This window comes from Rhagoletis zephyria, unplaced genomic scaffold (assembly GCF_001687245.7).
Source record: "Rhagoletis zephyria isolate East Lansing unplaced genomic scaffold, Rhagoletis_zephyria_1.1 Rzeph_scaffold_01578, whole genome shotgun sequence".
Taxonomy (NCBI): domain Eukaryota; kingdom Metazoa; phylum Arthropoda; class Insecta; order Diptera; family Tephritidae; genus Rhagoletis; species Rhagoletis zephyria.
In genome coordinates this window covers 36,798-64,723 of record NW_016158662.1, presented here as the reverse complement: position 1 = coordinate 64,723, position 27,926 = coordinate 36,798, and the positions used below count along the sequence as shown (strand labels likewise).

Sequence of the window (27,926 nt, the reverse complement as noted above, 5' to 3'; positions counted from 1 at the left end):
AAATATGAATAAATTCTAAAAAGAGCTAAAAAAGGGCTAGGGGCAATTTTAAATCTATGTGGCCAAAAAACGTATGTGGTAGCTAAATCTAGCCACCAAAGGACTAAAACGGCAACACTGGTGGTGGCTTTGCGCGGAGAGAGATAAAGGCGGATTCACCGTTCCTGTCCGGACACTTTTTGTTAGTAATTTTACGCGTTCCTTTCCCAACTTGTCTCACTGAGAGCGCGACAAAAATGTGCTGAACACTCTTTGTTCGAATCAAATTGATTTTGATTTTCTGTCGGAACGACTTGATGATTCGGGTTGCCGCGTTCTCCTTAATATGCGTTTGCAGTGAATTGAATGTGTTATTTGCCCTAAAAATCGTATGTAGGCAACAATATCATCAGCTGTTTGCTTCAGAACAAAATAAAATGTGCCGAACTGAACGGTGAACCGTACNAAATATGAATAAATTCTAAAAAGAGCTAAAAAAGGGCTAGGGGCAATTTTAAATCTATGTGGCCAAAAAACGTATGTGGTAGCTAAATCTAGCCACCAAAGGGCTAATGCCGTTTTAACACTGGTGGTGGCTTTGCGCGGAGAGAGATAAGTATTCTACTTTGGAGTAGAGTACAAGGCAAAGAGTATTTGCAAGCGTAGGAGAGACTAATGTAATCTGCAACCCTTTATTGTTCAAATTTCTAGAAGAAATTTCACTAATGTTTAGCCTTTTAAAGGTTTTTTTCAACGCGTTTCACGTTGAATATTCTGTGCGGGGCAAAGCATATTGAATAGGTAGCAGCAGTAGAGCAGCTGATTTTATTGTAATTTTTCTTTAAATTTTACTCTAAAATTTCAAGCTTTGTTTACGTATATGGATTCCAAAACCATTGTCATTAGGCGAAACTACGGCAAAAAAAGAAGGCTACTATGAGAATGTTGTACAAGTAAAGAAGTTCTCAAAGATGGAAGGGCTCCACCCTTCGAAGGTACGGTTTGCATTTCAGCCCGCTCCGGACGCTATTCACTGCATTCTGCTTGGCGAGTACGAGTCTGAAAATAATCCGTCGAATATCACTTGTGCTTCAAAAGTAGTCGGATATTTTACCTGCCTAGGAATGTTTGTAATAAATTTTATGGGGTTAAAATCCCCAGCACAAAGAACAAAGTTATGGAAAAATATTCTACAGATGTGTGATATTGCAACTGAATATTTATGTGCTGCGTTCACAAAAGATCGAAAAATATATGCTAAATAAAGATGCTGTTTCATGGCTAATAAATCTACGAACATTGAAAAAGATTTTCAAATAGTCTAGCTTTCGTAGAAAAAATTTGCCAAATTATTTTTTCTCCCGTATTCGGCTGCCATAAATATGAGGCTTTCCATTCTTAAACATTCATTAAATAAAGTCAAATTACCGAGCATTACAAACAATTCATATTTAATCAGAAGCAATTCTTTGCTGGGTTTATTTTGAATCAAAATGTGATAACGGACGTGACATATTTTTCCCCCATACAATACTTTTTTTTTACTAATAATACATATATAATTAAATGTTTTATTTATTTTTTTCAGTCTTCTCTCCAGCGTTTTGCGCTTTCATAACCTGTTTTTGCCATCTGAATACGAAATTTAAAGTTATGTAGTCATTTAAACCCATTTATCAGAATTTTCGGTTTACATTTTCATGGAAACACCCTTATAAGAACTAAAACTAGACAATCTAAATGCTTCATTCATACTGAATTCAATTTCTGTCGTACGATATCTCTTTAGCTCAAGCCATTTGTTTTAGATAAGGTCCTAAAAACAACTTCACTTCCGCTGCTTCAGTGTGTGTATAATTCGTGGAATCGTTGACACTCTGCTTTTTTTGTACTGAAGTTCTGTAGATACATACATATGTATGTATGAATAGAATTGTTTAAAAGATAATAAGAAGTAAAACAATAAGTGCCACACATAAAGAGTCACGAAAGTTACATACATTTAACTCAAAAATTGATAAGTGCATATACACATGTAGTTAAAGTTATATACAAAAGATATTCAACGTTTACATTCTACACTTTTGAGCGAATATTTATGAATCACACTGGTGACAAATCGGTGGTCGGTAAAGGCAGCATATACGGCTGGGTACCATTATTTGCAATTGGGTCTACTTTCAGATGTATTTGGTATGTAAATTCAAACGCAAATACCGAAACTGGTTTCTGGTTAAGCATTGATACGCTTTGATGGTAAAATGGTATGTGAAAATAAAAATCTATTGCTTTATATGTCTGTATGTATGTATGTAACTGTACTATACAGTGACTCATAACTCAAATTTTCAGTGTGTAAGCATAATTTGTTGTTAAGTGTTGGTCCAAGTCTGATTGAATCTTCTCTAGTAATTAATTGAAACATAGACCAGACAAGAGCCGGGTTTGATTTTTCTTACAAGTTCTCTCTCGACTGGAAAAGCAATTTTGAATATCTTTTAAGGCACTGTATCGGCAGTTTACATTTCGTCGCCTGGGTAAAAGATTTTCGTAAGCGCCATTTTGACTATTTTTAGTTCTAGATGCAGTTATATATTTTGAAACAAGATCTTTCGATTGGTGTTATCAGTTTTTAGATATCTCCTTTAGTTTCCGAGATATTGACCAACATTTTTTCGATAATTTAGTAAAAATTTAGTTACTGATGCAGTCATATTAAACTATATAATCAATATCTTAAAAATGGCGTTCTCCATTTTTGGATATCTCCTTTGGTTTCCGAGATATTGAGTAAAAAGTGTCGTTAATTTAGTAGAAATTTTGATCACATTTTGTCGTATTTCATACAAAAGTGGCTGCCAAATTGTGGACAAATGACGTTTACGACAAAATTTTACTAAAGAAAATCCTTCATAAACTCAAAACTAATTAACAATAAACATTAAAAATTAAATAATTTAAGAATCTTGTGAACTAGTAACATTTTCAGAGACTTTGGACAAAATCTATGTTAACGTTTTTGAGAAATTGCATTTCAAAACTTCAATCGCGATTTCCCACAACCTGCCGAAATTAACATACGACAATATTTTACCCAGACGACGATTTGTCTCTAAAATGTAGGCTCAATCTAGGTCAATCAAACGTCAAATGTGGTTAGTGCGAAGTGACGCGTATGCAAAAACATTTACTCACATATGTATGTATGTATGTGTTTGCACATTGCATACTGATATATGTATGTGTGCACATATCGACTGCTGACTGGAAGATCGACATATCTCGGCAGCCAGTTCGAAAACACCCTATCTCAAAAAACTTTTCAAGAACGCCCTATTTCAGAATTCGTTTCAAAAACGCCCTATCTCAGCTGACGAATCAAAAACGCCCTATATCAGCACATTTTCAATACATTTTGAAGTAAGATAGGGCCTTTTTGAACCGAATTGTGAGATAGGGTGTTTTTCAATAAAATTCTGAAATAGGGCGTTCTTGAAAAGTTTTTTGAGATAGGGCGTTTTCGACCTGGCTGCCGAGATAGGTCGATCTTCCACTCAGCAGTCGATATGTACACACATACATATATCAGTATGCAAGTATGCAGTATGCTCATTAAAGTGGTTTCTTATATTTTTTAATAACTAATCTTTATATATGGACATCACTAAAAGCTCCTTTTCATATAAAAATTCGTACGTGTCCTACCCGTGTCCAAACGTTGTCCCACACGTGACAGAGGAATTTCCGATTTTTTGTATAAAAAACCATAATTATTTGCAGTTTTTGCTTGGTCTCTGTTCCTGGTCCTTTGCTTCATTATAAGACAGGAAGTTCACACAGAAAAGTGAAATAACTTCGCAGTTTCCGTAAAATATATCTGCTCCTAAAAGAAGCAGGTTATTTTTTTTGTCCCAGCCTTGACAGAAGAAATAAATCAGATTTTCTCCATATAAAAGTAAGCTGAAATTTTTTTCGTATTTTGTAATAACTCATATAATAGTCAATTAGGTCTAGCTTTATCAAAATGTAGAATTGTTTAGTACTTTATCTTAAATTTAAACAAAAAAAGAAAATTTTTTATTTACAAATGTCCAACCCGTGACGGCGGAATCGCCCATATATTTAACGATTGTTTTCATATTTGAACTTGAATTTCTTAGAAGACAACACGCAAATAAAATTGATAAGGAAACTTTAAGTACAAAGGCCCTTAGGTTGAACATACTGTTGAGTAACTAATGTCTCCAGCACAAAAAATACGAAAACTCGATTTTCCTAAAAACTTGTCTAGCGATTTTTTCTTTTTGGTCTTAAATTACTTAGAAAGCATAATAGAAAGAAATTCACAAGAAAATTTGAAGTGCCAAACCCTTTGGGTTGAACTTGGTTCCGACCCACCGTGAGTATACTCAGGCCTGGGCGACGCCGCTTGCGCAGTGCTCTCGGGGCAGCGTTTCGTCTTCGTGTATACGAAGTTGAAAATGAAAATCAAAACATAATCATTATTCGTGATCGAAATAATAAAAATCAAATCATAATTAATAATGATTACCGTCCCTGTTAAAGTACTCTCCAATGCCATTTTAAGAAATCAAACGGTTAAAAAGTTACGTGGAAAGACAAGAAAATTTAGTTGAACTTTAATAATCCAGAATCACTACTTTATTATTTATTTATTTTTTTTAATCTAATCTATGAATGGTACACACCTGTATGATATTTTCATAATACTTATGGACATACAAGGTCTATTCTGCGCTGGTAATACAAATTTTCTAACCGGTAAATGAAGTTCCTATCAATTTTTAAACTCTTTTCGCATTCTGTGTATTCTTGTAACCGATAAATTGTTTTACCATCTCATAAGCTGGTAACAAAATAATTCCCCGTAAAATATGCTGAATTTCTGAATATTTTAACTGCATTACCAACGTAGCTAGAATCGCGATGACAAGCACTGGCAAAATTTTTTGGTAATAAAATTTTCCGGTTACAAAATCTTCGGTAACGTGCAGAGTAGACCTGTTAAGATCAGCGTCCAAACACATTCTGTAAATTAAATGCAGCGTGCAAAAGAAAAAAAAACAATGCTCAATCATCACTTTGACTCACTGGTGTTTTAGCTAGTTTTGGGATTACAGCACTACAGTAAATCTGATTATAATATATACATATATGTATATTTTTTGAAAAATATCCAACAGATATAGCNTCCAATGCCATTTTAAGAAATCAAACGGTTAAAAAGTTACGTGGAAAGACAAGAAAATTTAGTTGAACTTTAATAATCCAGAATCACTACTTTATTATTTATTTATTTTTTTTAATCTAATCTATGAATGGTACACACCTGTATNCCATTTTAAGAAATCAAACGGTTAAAAAGTTACGTGGAAAGACAAGAAAACTTAGTTGAACTTTAATAATCCAGAATCACAACTTTATTATTTATTTATTTTTTTTAATCTAATCTATGAATGGTACACACCTGTACGATATTTTCATAATACTTATGGACATACAAGGTCTATTCTGCGCTGGTAATACAAATTTTCTAACCGGTAAATGAAGTTCCTATCAATTTTTAAACTCTTTTCGCATTCTGTGTATTCTTGTAACCGATAAATTGTTTTACCATCTCATAAGCTGGTAACAAAATAATTCCCCGTAAAATATGCTGAATTTCTGAATATTTTAACTGCATTACCAACGTAGCTAGAATCGCGATGACAAGCACTGGCAAAATTTTTTGGTAATAAAATTTTCCGGTTACAAAATCTTCGGTAACGTGCAGAGTAGACCTGTTAAGATCAGCGTCCAAACACATTCTGTAAATTAAATGCAGCGTGCAAAAGAAAAAAAAACAATGCTCAATCATCACTTTGACTCACTGGTGTTTTAGCTAGTTTTGGGATTACAGCACTACAGTAACTCTGATTATAATATATACATATATGTATATTTTTTGAAAAATATCCAACAGATATAGCGATTTTGACCATATCCCTACGAAACTATGCTTAATGACCAAAATCAAAAGTTCTACAGATCGTCCATATACATATGTATATTTTCTAAAAACAATGTACTTTTTTAGATCGTGAAGACCAATCCATTTTATGTACTGGAGAATCTGGTGCTGGAAAAACTGAGAATACGAAAAAGGTCATACAGTATTTAGCGTACGTAGCTGCATCAAAACCGAAAGGCTCTGGAGCGGTAAGTGTTCGGATAAAATTAAGACCATAATAAAAAGCTAAAACATTTAATACTACAGTTGTTCTTAAAGGCAATTTTTTTTAGTATGTACTAAGTATATAACTTTTGTTTGTGTATGATTGTACTCAAATATAAACTCAATTTAATTCTATGCACATTCCACATGATTGTATTTTTGTCTTTAGTATGTACATGTGTATACTTATACATATCTACGAGTACCTCAAAGATATTGGAGTACGACCCCTTGTTATCATCGAAAAAGCAAATAAATACAAACATTAACTCATTCTCTAAAAAAATTATCTGAAGTAAAATGATTAAAAACCTTTTGGTTGGCGATTCAGAGTAAAAATATTTATATCATGACTCACCAGTTCAGTGAATAAACAAAGTAAAGAAAAACGCGAATGTCAGTTGAAGGCAAACCAACAAACAAAAAAAAAAGGTTGAATGAAAAAACGAAGAATGGAGCTGTGTGCAGAGCTGTGTGGTGTTGTGTTAATGAAGAAATGGGGCACAGGCTGAGATCGTGCGGTTAGCATGAAACATCTTTCGAACATGTTGCAGCCACGATAGCCACAGCTTTTAGCTCCATTTAAGGTGAACAGTGTCATCTAATGTGGAAAGCTAAAGTCCTAAGTACGTATAAATATTGAATAAACAATATGTGTAACCGAAAAAAAGTGCGATCATTGGTGGAATGGTCATTGCAAAATTGAAATGCTCGTGTGACGGGCGAACGTACATACATATGTATGTATGTATTAGGGATGCCAAACCCGGGATCCCGGAGTTTTTGACTTCCCGGAAATCCCTGGATTTGCTTGCATTAATCCCGGGATCCCGAAAACTTTGAAATATCGAATTGATAGTAAGAATTTGTTTATGAATTTTGAAGTATGATTTTTGTAAAATGCCGTTTTGACTGCAATTAACAAAAAGTTTGAAACTGTACTTTTAAGTTGCAGTCTGAGCCTTTTTTGAAGAAGATTTCAATGAATTTACTCATAGCGTAGCTAATGAAAACGAAACAGAGAGTTTTAAGGAAAAGTTAGATAATTTTTCAGATAAATCTACTCAAAACTTCCTCAAATCGAAAAACGAGAAACGTGCTGGTAAAAGAAGTTCAAATATTTTGTAATGGAGGAGATAGTGGTCATTATCTTTAAATGGATTATGTCTACCTTTTGGCAGTTCAGCCTAAAAGTGTTGATGCCGAAATATGTTTTTCATTAGTAGGTTTTGTATGTAAAAACTGCAGGTCAAGCTTAGAAGACTTCGCTTTGAATGCTTTGCTGCTCTTATGAAAACATTTTAAGTGCAATAATAGCAACACCGGAAAAAAGGGATGTGTGTTTTTAACCAGACCCACCTACCAATATGTATTTCGACCCGCTGAATCCGGTTCTGAGATCCGTTTGACCCGTACACCCTCAAAATTTCTAGTAAATTGCGAAAAAATGGCAAAAAATTCTACATTCGCCATTTCTTTATAGAGTAGAATAAACATGTTTAGAGAAATTGTTTTTGTATTATGTTTTTTTATTAATCGTTACTTTCCTCAATCACATGGTTTTTTAAATACAATTAAACAAATGTTTTACTTTAAAATTTGTCTGATTGAATAAATAACTATCGCTAGCGTAGAGTGCAAAGTTGCTAAGACCCAATTTAAAAATTGTACAGGAGAGGAAAAAACTTCATATAGCCATTTTGTTCAAGTATTTCGCAAAACTTTCAATACAACATTTTGCCTGTTTAAAGCAAAGCAAAACTCCATACGAATCAGAGGGATTCGATCTTTATTAAAAGATTTCGAACTTTTTTGGCCTTATCGAATTTTCGGAGCTTTTTTTTGGCCTTAGCAAATTTTCTTTTCATTGAATATAAACGAGAAAACATAAAAAAAGGACCTTTACCCTTTTCGAAACGATGCAGTATTAGTTTATCTAGCCTCCTATATCAAAATATGATTTTTCATTAAAAGTGAAGTTAGCAACTTTTCACTCTAAGCTAGCGATATATGAGTTTTGCAATCAGTTTATCGTAAATTTTAAATAGTTTTATTTCATGGTATGTTTAAATGCTTTCAGATATTGAATTTTTACTCATATTCATAAAATTTATGACTGAATTTGAACCTAAAAAATATCCCGAAATCCCGGGATCCCAATTTTCCTGATATTTTGTCATCCCTAGTATGTATGTATGTATGTAATACATCTGACGATAGTTTTGTATTCATAACCGTATATCATGCTGAGAAAGAAGAATACATACAGTAACTCACATAACTGATCACATGGTGATTTTCTTTACAATAGACGTGTTTTTTTACACGCATACGTATATAAGCTTAAAAATTGTATGGAGCTCTAAGCGACAAACTTTATGTGCGTTTATGAATAGTTGTCGGTAAAATTAAAATTACTTGTTTTGAAATGGAAATTGTCGATGATTGGTTTTTTTTTTTTACATAGGGCCTGTGCCAAATGATAGAAAAGAGAAAATTTTGACGGATCAAAGTAAAAATATGACATTTGTCGTGGTGAATAAGAACGTCAGAATTTTACCTAGCTCATGGGGCTGTAAACCATGTATACACATAATATTGCTTGGCGGTAATAAGGAGTGAACATGAAAATGAAAGCTGAAACAGCATAAAAAAAGCGTACGTTACTTGCAAATTATAAAATAAATATAAATTTTAAGAATTTCAGCAACACACAAAAATAAAGCTTTCGCACGAGCGTTTGTTTGGTTTTTCAACTGTCAAAATTTAACTCTGCATTTGGCACAGCAAAATTCAATTTATTTGTACACCATAGCACATTTCTCCACCCCGTCTCACCACGGAGAAAAAAGTTACCGATTGGCACAGGCCCATATTAAGCGTAGATGTAAAAAAATGCTGCTAATATGTACCATTGAAATTTAAAACCAAATGGACTTTAAAACTTCATACTAGAAAAAGATCTAAACATTATGGTTAAACAAATTGAAATTTAAATTTTCATAAAAAATATCGAAAACAATTTATTATGAAAAAACATGGGAAATATTGTAAAAATTTCCATGGGATCAATTATGTGAGTTACTGTATGTATGTATATACGATAAAACGTCAGCATTCGTAACACTTACATAACTATGTATGTACACTAGGCGACAAATGACAGTATACGCCTTGTTTTAATATAATATTCACAGTTATTTTCATAAAACATTTTTTCATTAATTGTTTATGAAAATATAGTTCATTCTGCAACATAAACCATATAAATCAAAGCTCCACACTTTATATAAAGTTCATAAAAATTAAAAAAATTTCATCAAAAATTGTCAAAATCAAAAATTTTCGAGTATGCAGTTTTGTAGCCCATTCAGTTTTAGTCTAATGAAATGCAAGTTTTTTTTTTTTTAATATAACAAGCTCAATTTGCGTATTTTATTTCATAAGAAATTCAAGCTTATATGGAAAAAAATTCAAAAATCCGAGGGATTTTTTAGACGTTTGAAACTTGCACTTCATTAGACTATAATTAAATGGGCTACAAAACTGCATACTCAAACATTTTCTGGAGATTGGAGAAATTGAAATTTTTAATGAAATTTTTTGAATTTTTGTGAACTTAATATAAATTGTGGAGCTTTCATTTATATGGTTTATGTTTGCAGAATGAACTATATTTTCATAAGCAATTAATGAAAAAAATGTTTCGTGAAAATAACTGAATATTATATTAAAACAAGGTGTACACTTTCATTTGTCTCCTAGTGTATATGCATATGTATGTATCTGATGATTTGTTCATACTTTATATGTATCTATAACGTTTGGAAGCAATTTATTTGTAAAAATGTATGCTAACGTTATGTACATACATACATATATACATATATGCAGCGGAGGAGTCATAGTTTTTAAATTAGGCATTGATTCCACTGATGGCTCATTTATTCAAACAGATATTATTTAATTGGCACCATAAATAAATTTGTTGCACCAATTTAATCAACTAGAAGAGCATACTTTGGGGTTTTTGGCAAATTTTGAGCTCAAAACTTAAAAGCCAATACCATGTATCTTGGGTTTTGTTGTTTAATAAAGCGAGTCGCTACATAGATTATAAATAGTGAACGGATTTTTAGGACCTCAAAACCTATAAAATAGGCTGTAAAAGGCAAAATAAAATACCGAAATAGGCAGAAAAAAGGCACTAGGAGTCGAAAAAAGGCACTAGGAGTCGAAAAAAGGCAGAAAAAGGCGCTAGAGATCGCAAAAAAGGCAACAGAAGGCGGCACTAATGAAAGACAAAAACCGAAAAATAATCAAAATATACTGTCGAATTATTAACTATATAGTTGTAGTAAAATTGAACCACTGGATGCATTTTGAAGTTTTCTGGCAGCATTTTCATATGATTTTCGCGTAGAAAGCCTTGAATGTACTAAACGTGCGCTCGACGTGAGTTGGTACAAGTGGCGCCCAATTTAAATATGGAACGTTTAAAACTTCCATATCATGAGGAATAAGGGCTTTTTCCTCGCCCTTAACAATTTTATCCACACCCCGTTTTGTCTCCAAGCCTACATTAGCTGAAAAAATGGCTTTGAAAATTTCCAGCATCAATTTGGCAATAGGCCCTGCGCTTCTATAAGCCGCTTCTCAAAAGTGGTATTCACGGAATTGAGCAAAAGAGCAGATGAGCTCAATCAACGATTGTTGACAACAGAAGGTAGAAAAGGCAAATATCTTAAAAAAGGCAACATCAAATGTAGCAGAAAAAGGCAATTTCCATAAAATCCGTTCCCTGATTATAAATATACATATTATGTAGTCACGTACCGTAGATGGAAGTGTTATTTTTGTTACACATGTTTTAAATGCCGCAACAATAATTGATTATCTTTTCTTAAGCAGGGATNTTTGTTACACATGTTTTAAATGCCGCAACAATAATTGATTATCTTTTCTTGATCCCTGCACACGTTTTGTACATTTGTACAGATTTTGACATTTTCACAGTTACAGAGAGGTGTTGTTTGGAATGTTGCTATTGAGCTGAACACATTATCGATAAAAACTTCTAACGCCACTCTGTGTCTGTCAAATGTACAAATGTGTGATCACTGCTTTACAGTTGTGGTCATTTAATAAGCAACAAAGTTTTATAAACAACTATTCAACAAATTTTGAAAATTAATTGCCAAAATTGTACGTTCTTATAGACACTTGAAAATAAGAGCAACCCCACTGATATGTAAGAGAATGAGAAACACGATTTCGCTAAGTGAGAAATCCTACTATTACCTTTATTATACTCACGCCACTATGGGCTAGAGATGCCAGATCGAAATAAAAAAAAATCCATATTTTAATCGATTCGAATCGAAATAAAAATAATCGATGCAGGAAGAAATCATCAAAAAATAAATCGACCTCCCAAGATCGATTCATATAATTTGCCAAAAAACGCCTTTTACTTAGTTTTATTAAAAAATACGGCCTTCTGACCAACACTGAAATTACAAACATATTATAAGTATATTTTAAAACATGCATTGGTATAACGGTTTCCATATCTAGATATATCCAAAAGCTATCAGGTAGCTAACAATCCGTAAATACCTTAAATAAATTGAGAAGGGTTTTCTATATTAAGACAACAATATGAACATTCAACAGTAACTTCATAACTTCTTAGCCGTACTTAAGGTACGTGCCACTTTTTACCTTCCTTTTATTAACTCGGGATGTAACTATGTAATATTGATGCGCCTAAAAGATACAGCGATTTATATTCCCAAGTTACATACCGGATGACAGTACGAATGGTAATTATAATAGGGAGGTTTTAGTTTTTAAACTATAATTTTTTTTCCAATACCAAGCGTAATGGACTTTTTTATTTTTGGTAAAAAATATAGCTATATATGCGTATATTCGATCAAAAATNTTATAGACACTTGAAAATAAGAGCAACCCCACTGATATGTAAGAGAATGAGAAACACGATTTCGCTAAGTGAGAAATCCTACTATTACCTTTATTATATATATTANAGAGAATGAGAAACACGATTTCGCTAAGTGAGAAATCCTACTATTACCTTGTTTATACTCACGCCACTATGGGCTAGAGATGCCAGATCGAAATAAAAAAAAATCCATATTTTAATCGATTCGAATCGAAATAAAAATAATCGATGCAGGAAGAAATCATCAAAAAATAAATCGACCTCCCAAGATCGATTCATATAATTTGCCAAAAAACGCCTTTTACTTAGTTTTATTAAAAAATACGGCCTTCTGACCAACACTGAAATTACAAACATTATTATAAGTATATTTTAAAACATGCATTGGTATAACGGTTTCCATATCTAGATATATCCAAAAGCTATCAGGTAGCTAACAATCCGTAAATACCTTAAATAAATTGAGAAGGGTTTTCTATATTAAGACAACAATATGAACATTCAACAGTAACTTCATAACTTCTTAGCCGTACTTAAGGTACGTGCCACTTTTTACCTTCCTTTTATTAACTCGGGATGTAACTACGTAATATTGATGCGCCTAAAAGATACAGCGATTTATATTCCCAAGTTACATACCGGATGACAGTACGAATGGTAATTATAATAGGGAGGTTTTAGTTTTTAAACTATAATTTTTTTTCCAATACCAAGCGTAATGGACTTTTTTATTTTTGGTAAAAAATATAGCTATATATGCGTATATTCGATCAAAAATAATCGATCCTCGTCGATATTAATATTTTCCGAAAATGTTTTTGAATTATGTTTGCCGATTATTTAAATTTAAAACACATATGGCCTTATTCATAAAAAATAAATTAGGTTTAAAGAGCTTTATAAAGTGTCCTCTTCATTCAGATTTTCGATTTATGAAGCAGTTAAAGTCTTCTTTATTTTTTATGAATTTGGGTGATAGGATTTAGCGCCAAGCGGTGTTTTGTCTACTTTACACAATCATTAAAAAAATTTTGATTTTAAATGGAAAACGAGTTTTTTATATTTTTTTTCTGCTCAAGAACTCAAATCGTTAACATGGAAAACCTGAACGCGACTCTGTCTGAAAAAAAATCGTGTTACAAATTCTTAGTGTATGTATGTATGTATTTTCATGCACTCCCAATCCCAATCCGTTGTCATAATTAGCGCCACGGCTCTTGGTTCAAATTAGAGATGGGCACGGGGCCAAATTTTCAGGCCCGGCCCGACACGAGTGGAAAATCAACTTTCAAAAACACGCACGAGCCCGCACGTTAAGAATTTTAGTGGGCCGGCACGACGGGACACGCCCCAGCNAATTGTGTATGTATCGAAAAAGTCACATTTCCAGATGCAAATACATATCGTGTAAGAACACTTTTAGGAAAATGGTAAATTTTTTTTCGATTTTTCTTTATCACAAAAGAGAACAAATGCTGTTTTATTTCAAAATTAACCGCTATTTTTAAAAAAATCTATTATTTTTGTTTTCATATTCAACAATTTGTTATTAGGCCAAAAAATAGCAAAAACGACTTTTTATTTTCGCTAACTGCATATACCACTCCATAATTACCTATTTTAGAAAAAATTTAAGTATGCAGTTTTTATTGCATTTTCTTCTAAACAAAGTATGCTCCACAAAATTTTCATATGAATCGGATGCCGATTCTCGATTTTTCTGGATCGAATCGGAACTAAAAAATGTACACAAAATCGAATCGGAAGGGCTCGATTATACGATCTTCGATTTAATCGATCTTCGATTTAATCGATCTTCGATTTAATCGATTTAAAAACGGCATCTCTACTGTGGGTCAGGATGGAGTTTAAACCTGAAGTTCTTCTACCTCCGATTTTTTGCTTTAATGTGCCACAGCAACAGTTTGTAAAAAAGTGGATTTGAAGTTTTTAGTAGTTTTTACATAAACTACACTGGGAAAAGCGTTTAGTTTCGACATTTATTGGGACAACATTTTGGAACCACCATCAAGGCTTGGGAGTTATTACCAAGGTTTGGTAAAGATAACAAAATATATTAAAGCTAGTAATATTCAGGTCACCTGTCGATTTATGTCAGAAAATGCGATTTTGTAGATTTATAAGTTTTTGAATGACTATTTTTTTTCTTCGGAGATATGATCTGTCAAAGTTTGCATTTTTCGTGATTCTGACTAATCATGTACTTCTTCAAATCGTTATATCTCTGGTTCTGCTGATCGTACAGACGTCATCTTAACGTCATTTAAAGCTAAGAAACGGGCTTATCATTTCTATGTATAAGATGGTCAAGATTGTCCTAAAGCTAACTTATCTATTAACAGTTGAACTTTTTGAAGTTGATTTGCATAGTGAAGACCGACCAGTAAATTAGGGATTTAAAATTCAAGTTTTGTAAATGTTCCATCAATGTCAATGGCAATCAACGTAAGAAAGCCAATTTTCATTCTCCAATTGCGGGCAATATTCCGATCTGAATTTGCGGATGTGTATATAAAAAGAATAAAATAAAAAAACAACACAATGGAAAAGAATGCCCAGCAAAGAAATATGTATTTAAAAAAAAATATGTATTTAAAAAGTAAAGAGAGCCAAAAAGTTCTAAGCAAAGATAAAGTAAAAAAAGGGCCGCACTTTGCTAAGCAAAGAGCCGCATTTGGCTCAAAGAGCCGCGTTTGCCCACCGTTGATCTATAGCATTTACCTACCAACACAACTCTTTTCGTTGCAAATGTCCATGTGTTTTGCAAAGTGGAACGAAAGTGATAAAACAAAGCTTTCAAAGCTTCTGCTAATTATTCGCCATACCCATTTCCTATTGCAAAAAATGCTTCGGCATAAGAGGGTTAAAGTTATTATTAAGTCAAGAGTATATTTCGTTCTAATTCGTTGACCGTAGCCGCATGTCTGTAGGATATATGCATAGATATTTTGTGCATATATCCACACAACCAATGGCCTTTTCTATGCTTTTTAACAAGCCATTTAGCATAAGATGTTAGATTTTTATTTAACTTCGCTTCTTTTTTCACTTGCTCTTGGCCCCAATATCGAGTTTGTCACGTTTTTTGTTTAAAGCAGAGAAGTTTCCTTTTATGGCAAGGACATACTAAATATGTAGAATAAAAAGCAATAGCTGAAACAACCAATCAAAGATTTGTTAGTGAATTCTTTTGGAGATTTTAAAGTAATTAAAAATGCTCCATAAATGTGTGCGCATATGAGAACGTATTTTGTTTGCTAGTTCATATGTATGTACATATATGAACATACTAGGGATGTTAATTTTTCAGCTTTTTCCGATCCCGGGATTTTCGGTATATCGTTATCACAATCCCGGGATTAGTCCCGTTTGAAACCTACTTTTTTATTTAAATTGGTGTTTTTATTTTTTTCTCTGACGTCGGGATTTATTTATTGTAATTTCAAATATATGATTAATTCCAAAAATTATTTAAAAAATTCAATGCAATGTAGAATAAAAATATGGGTACCAAATGCAAGAGGAAATTTATTTACAATTAAAAAAAAAATAATTAAATTTTTTTGAATTCACAAGGATGAATAGGTAATTTTTTAAGCTGATAAAGTTAGAAGGACGAAATTCGAGGAGGTTATCGCCTTTATATAAGTCGTTAACATAGAATTTTTTCAAAAACAAATATTACGAAGTTTCGAGGATAAAATTTTAAAAAGACATTTTCAATAATTACCAGTCCTTCTGCAACAAAAACTTGGTTTAAATTCTGCAGGATTTCCTCTTTAATTTGATACCCATACTTCTTCTCTAAGCACATTTCTCTGTCACGTCAGAGTGAAAAACTAAAAACACAATTTTACTATATTTGGCCCATGATTTCGCGAATATATTGATATTTGTATTTAGAATTTACTATCGTGTGTTGTTATATGTATAATGAGCTAGACATTTATAAAAAAATATTAATTATTAAATAAAAAAAGAAATATAGCCAATACTGGTCAAGAAAAGGACTTTCTATTATTGCGATCAGTGCAAATTACAAATACCGGAAATCCCGGGATTATTTTCCAAGAATCCCCGGATTTTGGGACCTTAACATTCCTAGTACATAGGTACAGTGCCTCAACCAACTATTCAAATGGTGATTTTTTTAACACGTACTACGTTTTTCAAGTAAAATATTTTGTTATTTTTTGTTTATAAAAATATCGTTTGTGGCATAACCAATACCATATGGGCAATTCTCACAAATAGATATATTTTTTAAATTATTATTATTATTTTTTTAATCATAAGCACATGTGTGAAATTTTTAATATACGTTCCTTCAGCTGCTAGAATATTAAATCCAACGTGGTGCAACGTTTTAAAGCAACGCACAATACGTTTTTAACGTGTTTTACGCGTTTTTTTTGGTTGTGGAAAGTGGGCGTAATTTTAGTCGATTTCGAAAATTTTCAACATATAGCTTTTCTATGCCAAGGTCAATAATTGCACTGGTACATATTGATAAATCGGTTACCGAGATACGCATACAGTGAACCAAGTAAAATCTGGGATGCGACATTTTAGCAAGTTTTGCCAAGTTGCTAACTTCTTGATCAGCGTCTTAAGTCAAAATTTTGGTATTCAGTTTTATAGGCCATCAAATTTTAGTAAAGCAAAGTGCAAATTTTATGTATCTTGGACTTACCGTTAATTTTTTGCAATTTTCTTTTGTTGACGGTGCTCCGCATTTGTTTCATATAAAAAACAATGTCGAACATAAATTGCCAAAAATCAAGGGTTAGTCCTAGCATCTACGAAAATCGAACGAACAGTGCAGAATTGATGATATGGACAAAAAGTGCCTTTGGGAAATAAATATATTAGGGGTTCTCATCTAAAATGATAAAGGGATAAATTGATAAACTAACATGAACGCACCTTGGTAAATAATTACATAAAATTGTTTATTATTAAACTTATGTGGCTAGTTACGTTTCATTCTTACGTCGTACATTATGTTAATTTTTTTTATGTGTTCGTAGTAAAAGCGACCACCTGGCAACCGGTCAGGGTGGAATTTGGCTTAAATTTATGCAGTTATCCACCAAAATCGTTTGGTAAAGTGATAAGCTTTGGTTAAATAGATTTCCATCATTTTATCAGGTTTATCAGCGGTTTATTACTTTTGATGAAGACCCCTATTGTTTTTTGGGGTTTTTTTTCTTATTTCTTTTTCGCTCTATAACTTTTTAATTAACAAAAATAAAAAAGTGGTGCACGAGGATCATAGTTCAAAAGTATATTGTACAGCAGAGCACACACTTATTTGGCTAAATTTTCCAATTGCAGACGATGTGCTAATAAAAAATATGCATTTTCACTTTTGTGCACGCATCGTAACCTTTTAAAAAAGTTATTTAGCTATCTTCGAATGAGAGCTCTTGTGCTCCAGAACACTATAAAAGTTGTCAGTTTTAGGTACGCCCCAGCTACAGTATACTATAAAAACCGCGAGTGTCAGAATTTAAAAAAGGAGTCACGCCACTTTGACTTTTCATAACTTCTTTTCTATTGTAACAGGCTGCATTCGATTCTCCTCTCCAAATACTATCAGTTTATTATAAACTCAAATATCAGCAATCGACGCACCAATTTTTGCAACGTAAAAATAAAAAAATAATAGGAGTCACACTTCCCAATTCACTTTTCACTTTCAGTCACTTTTTTCCCAATTTTATTTCTGAATTATATGCATCATTGGCCAGAAAATATTAACGATGGTCCTTTTTTTACATAATCTAGCGAAATCTGGCGAGTCATGCGAAAGTTCCAACTGGTTGAAAATTGCCCATATACATAAATCAAAGCTGCAAACTTGAACAAATCTACATCCAAATTTGGAACTTTTTAATCTGAATTTTTCGAAACTTTTCGTGTATGCTTTTTATGAACGGTCGTCTTTGTAATTTTTATATATACCCATGTAAACATGAATTTCATATGAATGAAATGCACAAGGTCATTCACAAACAAAATTTCCAAAAAAAATCAACGTCCGTTTTTATAAATTGCAACTGTTATATGGTCAAAGAGCGCAAAAGGCAGGAAAAAATAAATAAAAAATCAACGCAAATTCTTAGCCGCTTGAAACTTGCATTTTATTCTTCTAAAATTGTATGGGCTCTAAAACTGAAAATATTCAGAATTAATATTCAGTTTAAAAAGTTGGAATCTTTGACAAAATTTTTTTTGATCTTTTCTAAATTGTGTACAAAGTTTGAATCTTATTTTAATCTATGTTTATAATTTTGATTATATGTACATATGTACTTAGCATGAACAATATTTTTATAATAAATTAACAAATTTGTTTTTGTTATTTTATGGCCTTATAACAATTATATTCAACAATGTTTATTGAGCTTGAGGCCGTTTTTAATGAAAACTTAATGTGAAAAAATGGTAGAAGTGATAGCTATTTCGGAAATCAGAAAGAAGTCTGGTGAGGAAATGTGGTGATTTCTGAAATAGCTATCACTTCTACCATTTTTTTTTAATTATTGTTGCTTTTCCACAATAAGTTTTCATTAAAAACGATCTCAAGCTCAATAAAAATTGTTGAATATAAATTAACAAAAAAAATTTAAATTTAAAAGCTTTGGGAATTATAAAAAAATTTCTCCAAATGAACGCTTATTTAAGTGACTGTTGCCAAACATACACACATATGTGCATACATATAGATATTTGTATATGTATGTATGTAGATATCTCAAAATTTAGAAAAAATCGAAGAGCGATACAAATACATTTTATTGCACATGTGTACTTTACATATGTATGTACTGCATACATATAACATGTCTGTATTGTGAAACCCATTTATGGAGAAAATATAATTATTACGGTTGGTTGTAAGAACTTTGTAAATATGCTTTATTGACTGCTTGTTGTCGTTTTCAACGTATTTTTACTATTTGATGTTGTCGGGTGAGGTTTTGTGCACTGCCAGGCGTTTCTGTGCAAATCATACATTATTAATCGTGTAAGATTTTCTCAAAGTTATTCCATATTCGGATTTCGCGTTCGTGTATGTGCATATGTACATATATGCTTACAAACATACATATGCATACATATACATGTACATTTTTTGAAGCCCATTTGTTCGCGCTATGTTCGGGTTTTTTCATTTTACCTAATACTTATGTACATATGTTCTATAAACCAGGCTTAAAAATTTATTTCTACACAGATTTTGTATTTACTTTTGCACATGTGTATAGTTCTATGGAGTATGTACATACAACAGGTACATATGTAATTGCAAACGTTAATCGTGCGCTGTAAGAGTTGGATATAAAACAATATTATACATTTAAATATATGTATAGTTGTTCAAAAACTATTAAGAGTGCGGTATTGTGACCAGTTTTGACAATTTTTCTTCTTTGCTTGTTTTGAATAATTCATAAACTTTAAACAAACAAAAGAAAAATAGTCGAAATTGCCAAAAATACCGCAATCATATTATTTTGTGGACAAATTCGATATTCGAAGCTTCGATATTATGATTTTAATCGAATTTTAGCTGCAAAATGGTGAATTTTCGAAACCGAACTTTGTGTTACTAAAGTTCGGACGAAATCGAATTTTTCTAGAAAAAATGTAGTTTCATCTTTATTTCCAAAAAAATCAACTCGGCAACTTTCTTCTTTCTGTCTAAATTTGGCACCACTGTGTGTGGCACTACATTTGCCTTAGGGATGCAAGTAAAAAATACATGTTTTTCGATCTGATGCATCGAAACAAAAAATCTATGCCAAGAAGAAATAACAGCCAAACTCAATTATAAATTTTTTTTGTAAAAAAACATTTTTTTTGTTGATTTTTTATTTTAAATTTTTAGAGATTTTTACGTTGGTGGCATGAAGCTTTTGCCTGAAATTACCCCTAGTAAAATTTTCCGAATAATAACACTGGATCACAAATTATAGTTTGATTTTTGTTCTCCAAACGCCACTACCCAATTTCTATGTAGAATTGCTCGGTGGTTCCGAAAATCGGGTTAATTTTTTTTCTATAAATACGTTTACGAGATATTCGCAATTTACCGTTATTCAGCTTAAAGCAAACATTGGTTCCTTTTAATCACGTATATCTTACGAATCAATTTAAAAATCTCAATATAAAATACGGCAAATTAAAGCTAAAAAAAAATTATCCATAAACCATGTATACATCACTTTCCGATCGGACTGATAGTTTCTGACAAAATAATTCTGTCGTCATAAGCAATAATCGCCTAAGCCTAAAACCCTAAATTTCAGAAAAAACGCTTTAAAGATCTGGATTCTAATGTTAACCTTATGGGGAAACCAAAATATTTTCATCTATAACTTTTTAAATAGCCTAGGTAACGAGATGGGAATTTCACATACACATGGAATAGTAGTTGCAGAAAACGATAGCATATATAACTCAATTCTTTCTCAAGTCTACTTAGGCGGTTATTGCTTACGACCACAGAATTGATCATTCCAGTTTTTTTTAATTTTTTTTATGNATTGCTTACGACCACAGAATTGATCATTCCAGTTTTTTTTAATTTTTTTTTATGGAAAAAAATCAAGCTTTAACAGAAGAAAAATTAAAATAATAACAGGTTCTGTGCCAATTTTTTGCATTTGTACTAAAGCCTATTCTGTTACAAAAAAAAATAAAGTTACTGATAAAGAAAATTGATGGATAAATACGAAATGTTGAGTGGTCAAATGAAAATGCGCAACGATTTTTTGTATGAAATATGAACAGAAAAGCGAGTTACTCAGGTGTACGTGGCGTATGAGTAACTTTTTTTCCTGCTCATTTTTCATACAAAAAATCTTTGCGTATTTTCATTTGACCACTCATTATTTGTTATTTATCCATCGATTTTCTTCATTAGTACTTTTATTTTTTATTTTTGTAACAGAACAAGCTTTAGCAAAAATGCAAAAACTTGGCATTGNCGATTTTCTTCATTAGTACTTTTATTTTTTATTTTTGTAACAGAACAAGCTTTAGCAAAAATGTAAAAACTTGGCACAGAACCTGTTTTGTATTTTTTAAATTTTTCTTCCGTTAAAGTTTGATTTTTTAAATTTTTTCTTTAAAAAATAATAAAAGCTGGAATGATTAATCACCGACCAATTTACATAGGAATTAGATAGTGGCATCCATAGAACATTTTTGCTGTGAACCAGTGTAATTTTCAAGAATATATGAATTCTCTAACGACCTACCAAATTTGCTTTTAGCGGGGTTTCCTGAAGTAAGGGACAAAACGACTCTTTCAGGCGGGAGCTAATGGGTTAAAATGTTTACGAAAATATTTCCCCGAGACGTGAAATCTTTGGGGTTTTAATTTTACAGAGACTTTTACGTTGGAGGCATGAAGTTTTTTCTCAGAAAACCCCTAGTAAAATTTTCCGAAGGATACTTTTCTAGAATATATCAATCCTCTAACTACCTTCCAAATTTGCATTTTGCGGGGTCTCTTGAAGTAAGGGTCAAAACGACCCTTTTAGGCGGGAGCTACTGGGTTAAAATGTTCTACGAAAATATTTCCTCATAAAATTTTACTATATTTACTTTCTATTTCGCTCAGACATTTATTTTGACAATTTTTTCGACATTTTTGAAAACTACTTAGTAGGCCATAAAATAAAAATACGAGGTAACTTTTGCCAATCCATCGAGTGTTTACCTACTGGATGGCTATACTTTCAGAAAATGTTAACAAAGTCCGGGCTGGTTTCGGCTGTCGCACAGCGTAATTTGAGTTTAACTTTTAAAACAGATGGCCACTCTCTTCAAGCACGTCAAAAATATTTTAATTGTTGTATAGTATTTTAAGCACAACACTTCTTTAACTAATTCGACTTTTCAAACAAGTGGCAACCCACCATTTCGATTGTTTCCCATATTGGGGTAATATTTTTAACTTATTAAATAATTTGAATTTCATTTTCTAACATATGGCAAAAACTAAAACCATATTACACATCTACAGGCAAAGCCCTTCATTTGACACATCATTTTTGAAAATCGAACGAACGATACAGATTTTATGACTTGGTGTTAAATATTTAACCCAAACATCTGCGGAAGCGATTATTTGAATTTGAATTTCTAACATGTGGCAACCCTTTTCATAGAACTAAAACTATGTTGCAGACCCAAAGGACAAGCTTTTAATTTGACACCTCATTTTTTAAAATTGAACGAACGATATAGATTTTATGACTTGGTGATAAATTTTAACGCAAACATCTCCGAAATCGATTAAGATGTTTCACTTAAAAAAGAAAGCATTTGGAAAATTCGAAAAATTCGAATTAAACCGAACTTGCACAACCAAATTTCTAATCGAATAGGTGGGCAATGTTCGAAATTCGGAAAAAATCGAATTTCAACCCATCCCTAGTATGTATTTACATACAGTGGTGAAAGAAATAATAGAAATTTTTCATTTTGACCAGTTTTCATTTGTTTATTATTTGAAACTTTTATTCACAATTTTTAGCAATTTTTTAGTTATGCAGTTTTATAGCCCATTAAATTTTAATAGGCCAAAGTGCAAATGGGGTATAGTCGTTGCGGGAGTGCAATGGGGTATAGTCGTTGCGCTGGGTATGCAGTTACAGTTGCATGGCTATACTCAATCCCGACTCTTGCGTCCTCGTTCGCGGACTCTGGGCAACGTGAGCAACCCATGTGCGAGGTGCGGTAACCAATCCGAGTGGAGCCTTGGGTCACGGCAGAAAGAGAGGGAGCTTCGGTGGGGCCACTCCGACTTATTCGGTTTAAGGACTCACTAAAGTCTGCAGTGTCTGTTTACCAGTAGGTGCCGCTGCAACCGGGTGTCTGCTTGGAGCAAGCGGCTCGCTATATAAACGTGTATTTGGTTGCGAAACCACCCCCGTCCCAGCAATGGGTTGTGCGCTGGGCTTGGGACCCGCCACGTAAAAACCACTTCCAGTGAAGAAGCAAGGCAAAGCCTCGGATGAGACCCCCCCTTATGATGACGACCACGGCAAACGTTTAAAGGACTACGATTTGAGGGCATGCACCTGGAATGTCCGGACCCTTAATGGGGAAGGTGCCTCTGCCCGGCTGGTTGATGTCCTCGTAAGGACAAAAGCTGACATCACCGCCATCCAAGAAATGCGTTGGACGGGGCAAGGCAAACAATGTCTGGGGCCTTGCGACGTCTACTACAGCTGCCATGTAAAGGAGCGCAAATTCGGAGTTGGATTTGTGGTGGGAGAGAGACTCCGTCGCCGAGTACTGTCGTTCACCCCGGTGGACGAGCGTCTAGCCACAATCCGCATCAAAGCGAGATTCTTCAACATCTCGCTCATCTGCGCCCATGCCCCGACGGAAGAGAAGGATGAGGCATCCAAGGATCTCTTCTATGAGCGCTTGGAGCGCACGTACGAGCGCTGCCCCCGTCATGATATCAAAATCGTGCTTGGCGACTTCAATGCCAGGGTGGGCAAAGAAGGGATCTTTGGAACCACCGTCGGAAAATTCAGCCTCCACGACGAAACGTCCGACAACGGATTGAGGCTGATCGACTTCGCCGGGGCCCGAAACATGGTAGTATGCAGTACTAGGTTCAAGCATAAAAAGATCCATCAAGCTACCTGGCTGTCTCCGGATCGAAAAACGAGAAACCAAATCGATCATGTTGTGATAGACGGAAGGCACGCTTCCAGTGTTTTAGACGTACGCACCCTCCGAGGCCCAAACATCGACTCGGACCACTATCTTGTTGCAGCCAAGATACGCACCCGCCTCTGTGCAGCAAAAAATGTGCGCCCAAATATGCAAGGAAAGCTTAACGTCGAAAAGCTGCAATCACAACAGACAGCCAGCGCTTTCGCTACTCGACTCTCACACCTGCTCTCAGAGAGCACTCTTCAACAAACCGACATATGCGAGCAGTGGAACCACATTTCCCGCTCATTAAGTACCGCCGCCGAAGAAGTAGTCGGATTTCAGCGAGCCCGAAAGAACAACTGGTACGATGAGGAGTGTCAGGAAGCTGCAGAGAAAAAAGATGCCGCCTACAGGGCCACGCTGCGATCGGGCGCAACGCGCGCTATGTGGGACCGCTATAGGGATCTGAAGAGGGAAGCGAGACGTATTTGCCGCAACAAGAAGAGAGAGGCAGAAATACGTGAGTGCGAAGAGCTTGAAATGCTGGCCGACAGGAGGAATGCCCGAAAATTTTACCAGAGAGTTAGGCGACTTACGGAAGGTTTAAAGACCGGGGCGCACTCCTGTAAGAACAATAATGGCGACCTAGTAACTGATGTCCAGAGCGTACTTAAATTATGGAGGGAACACTTTTCCGCCCTACTAAATGGTAGCAGCACGGAAAGTTGTGGAGAAGAAGAACCCGAGCTCGCAGTCGATGATGACGGAGTCGACGTTCCACCGCCTGACTATGACGAGGTACGTATAGCAATAACGCGGCTGAAAAACAACAAAGCCGCTGGAGCTGACAGCCTGCCAGCTGAGCTATTCAAGTACGGCGGCGAGGAGTTGATAAGGTGCATGCATCAACTCTTGTGCAGAATATGGTCAGATGAACGCATGCCCGACGACTGGAATTTAAGTGTGCTCTGCCCAATCCACAAGAAAGGTGACCCCGCCATTCGCGCCAACTACCGCGGGATCAGCCTTCTAAGCATAGGTTACAAGGTCTTATCGAGCGTATTGTGTGAAAGACTGAAGCCCACCGTCAATGAACTGATTGGGCCTTATCAGTGTGGCTTTAGACCTGGCAAATCCACCATAGACCAGGTATTCACAATACGCCAAATCTTGGAAAAGACCCGCGAGAAAAGGATCGACACTCACCACCTATTTGTCGACTTTAAAGCCGCTTTTGACAGCACTAAAAGGAGTTGCCTATACGCCGCTATGTCTGAATTTGGCATCCCCTCAAAACTCATACGGCTGTGTAAAATGACGTTGAGCAATACCACCAGCTCCGTCAGAATTGGAAAAGACCTCTCCGAGCCGTTCGCCACAAAACGGGGTTTCAGACAGGGCGACTCCCTTTCATGTGACTTCTTTAATCTGATGTTGGAGAAGATAATAAGAGCTGCAGAACTGAACCGCTCAGGAACAATTTACTACAAGAGCGTGCAATTGCTGGCTTATGCCGATGACATCGACATCATCGGTAACAAAATCCGCGAAGTCTGTTCTGCCTTAATCTGTAGTATGTGGTTCAAGCTTTTACTAAAATTTTCTCTGAAATGGTGATTCTAAGGATCAAAAGTGTCATAACAGTTTTTGTAGATAATCGCACGATCTAAACTGTCTAACCTATTTTTATGATAAACCTTACCATTTGGCTGGGATTTTCGAAAAAGCAATTTCCGTGACCTTTGACTTTGAATAAATTTTTTTGCATAAGTGGGATCGTTTCACGCTTTATTTAAAATGGTGTTAATTTTTAGCTTTATGCGAATTATTACCTCTATTTATTGAACTAACTTGAATGGGCGAATTAATAAATCAGTGTTATTCAACAGCATATTTACGCAGAAGAAGAATCAGGTTCCGTGCTCGAATAATGGTCTCATTTTTTATCCCATTGTTTTCGATTGTAATAAATAAGTCTACTGTATCAATTATGTGCGTATTTCGATTAGTAAATTATTAAAGAAAATATTGCCTTTAAGTACATACTACATACATACAGCCCTGCATATGTATATATATCTATTTAGACAAAAAATGAATAATAGTTGCAAACAGAATTATATTTAGTTATCAGTTGCAATGTAAATTAAACTCTAACCGTATTATACATGTGTATATATATACCCATACATACATATATAATTCCTACGTGGCGTGGTTTTCACGATTTAACTTAACTGGTCAAAAAGTAACGATAAAAAGAATTTATTCTGTGGAATAAGTAAGGTCTTACATATCGCACGCCATCTTCGAAAGAGTCACAACTCAAAATAATACATTCGTCAGAAAATGCGAAAAACTATTTCGTAGCACATGCTAATCATATGGACTTTACCTTAGGTTTTTNTATATAATTCCTACGTGGCGTGGTTTTCACGATTTAACTTAACTGGTCAAAAAGTAACGATAAAAAGAATTTATTCTGTGGAATAAGTAAGGTCTTACATATCGCACGCCATCTTCGAAAGAGTCACAACTCAAAATAATACATTCGTCAGAAAATGCGAAAAACTATTTCGTAGCACATGCTAATCATATGGACTTTACCCTAGGTTTTTTTTAATAACAAATTATAACAAAAATTTGCTGNAAATTATCGTTTGCTTATTTCCACTATTTTCATTTTTGTTATGCCAACACAATCAAGCGCAGCTATTCCGCTGCAATTCACTTGATCATGTAGGTTTTTTTTAANAATTTTGAGTTGTGACCCTTTTGAAGACGGTGTGCGATATGTAGATACATATCGCTTATTTACTTCAATAGTGTCATAATCCAAAATGATACAAAATCGAGTTAATTATTAAGAAATTACCGCTATTTCATAGCTGTACCGATTACCAACAGCTCACGCGAATAAAATATGCATTCATTTTTACATGTCGTCGGTGATACTGCAAAACGTTCTATGTCACTATTTACCTCTGGTGCTTAATTGATCTGCTATCTGTATCTGATCGCTTCTGACAATTGTTCATCTTCATCAGCTAAAGGTAGACAGTTTTGTCATTCGTTTATTAGGGTGTAATGATTGCAGATGCATTCCGGTTCAAGTAAGAGACCATCTAAGTGTCAAGGGTACTAATATACCGTTTTNCATTCCGGTTCAAGTAAGAGACCATCTAAGTGTCAAGGGTACTAATATACATAGACCGTTTCGCAGTATCACCGACGATGCACTATACATATCGCAGGCGATATTCAAAGGTTACACAACTAAAAACTACACGTTTAACAGAAAATGCGAAAAACTATTTCTTAGCACATGCTTATCATATGGGCAAGGAAGACTTTACTTTAGGTTTTTTCAACAATTTATAACAAAAATTTGCTCCAGTTTTTCTCGAAAGGTAAATAAAAGCTCTGTGTACATTTTTAGTGCATAATTTAAAAGTGCCAAATTTTAAGTTATGCCAATTTTGATGATCGTGTGCGATATGTATGCACATAAATTCAAAACTTTAAAACGGGTTTTCTCCCGTTTTTGGTTTTTTGAGTTAAGACAGTATTGAAGGAAACGAGCGATATGTTCATTTTTATTTGTTTTCTAAATTTGTATGTTATATTTTCTTAATTACTTGCATTTTTTGTTTTATTTTCCATGTTTACTCTGCAACCTACTACACTACTATTATTGTAAAATTGATTCGTTGGTGTCTACTATTATAACATGCTATACATATCTACCGACTTATTGAAAAAAATTAAACTTGTAAATATACAAATAAAAACCAAAATATTACAATATATGTAACGTTTTTACACCAACACAATGCAATGTTCCGTTAATGTGCGACCACTTACTGCTACCACCCCCATCACCACCACAACTGCGTCCAAAATATCTACAAAAAAAAAACATCTGCAAATTTCACTAATACCACGAAAAATCCAATCAACCGACCGACCAACAATTTATACCAAAAGGGACCTCATCCGGCTTTAATTATTGTAAGTATCTGAAATGTA

At 33.9% G+C, this 27,926-nt stretch overlaps 1 protein-coding gene and 1 long non-coding RNA gene across 2 annotated transcripts in view; one reads left to right on the top strand and one right to left on the bottom strand.

The window, feature by feature from the left end:
- LOC108364514 (uncharacterized) overlaps window positions 1–5,067 on the bottom strand; it is a 14,044-nt gene extending 8,977 nt beyond the window's left edge. The window contains exons 1-2 of the long non-coding RNA XR_001847770.1: window positions 4,719–5,067; window positions 4,201–4,203 (exon numbers count right to left, since the gene is read on the bottom strand). This is a non-coding gene — a long non-coding RNA (uncharacterized LOC108364514). The remainder of the gene's footprint in view (window positions 1–4,200; window positions 4,204–4,718) is intronic.
- Window positions 1–27,926, top strand: part of LOC108364513 (myosin heavy chain, non-muscle-like) — a 103,338-nt gene that overhangs the window by 44,880 nt on the left and 30,532 nt on the right. Inside the window, 2 exon segments of the mRNA XM_017618217.1 lie at window positions 6,077–6,198; window positions 27,885–27,908. Coding sequence (XP_017473706.1) covers window positions 6,077–6,198; window positions 27,885–27,908 — 146 coding nt within the window.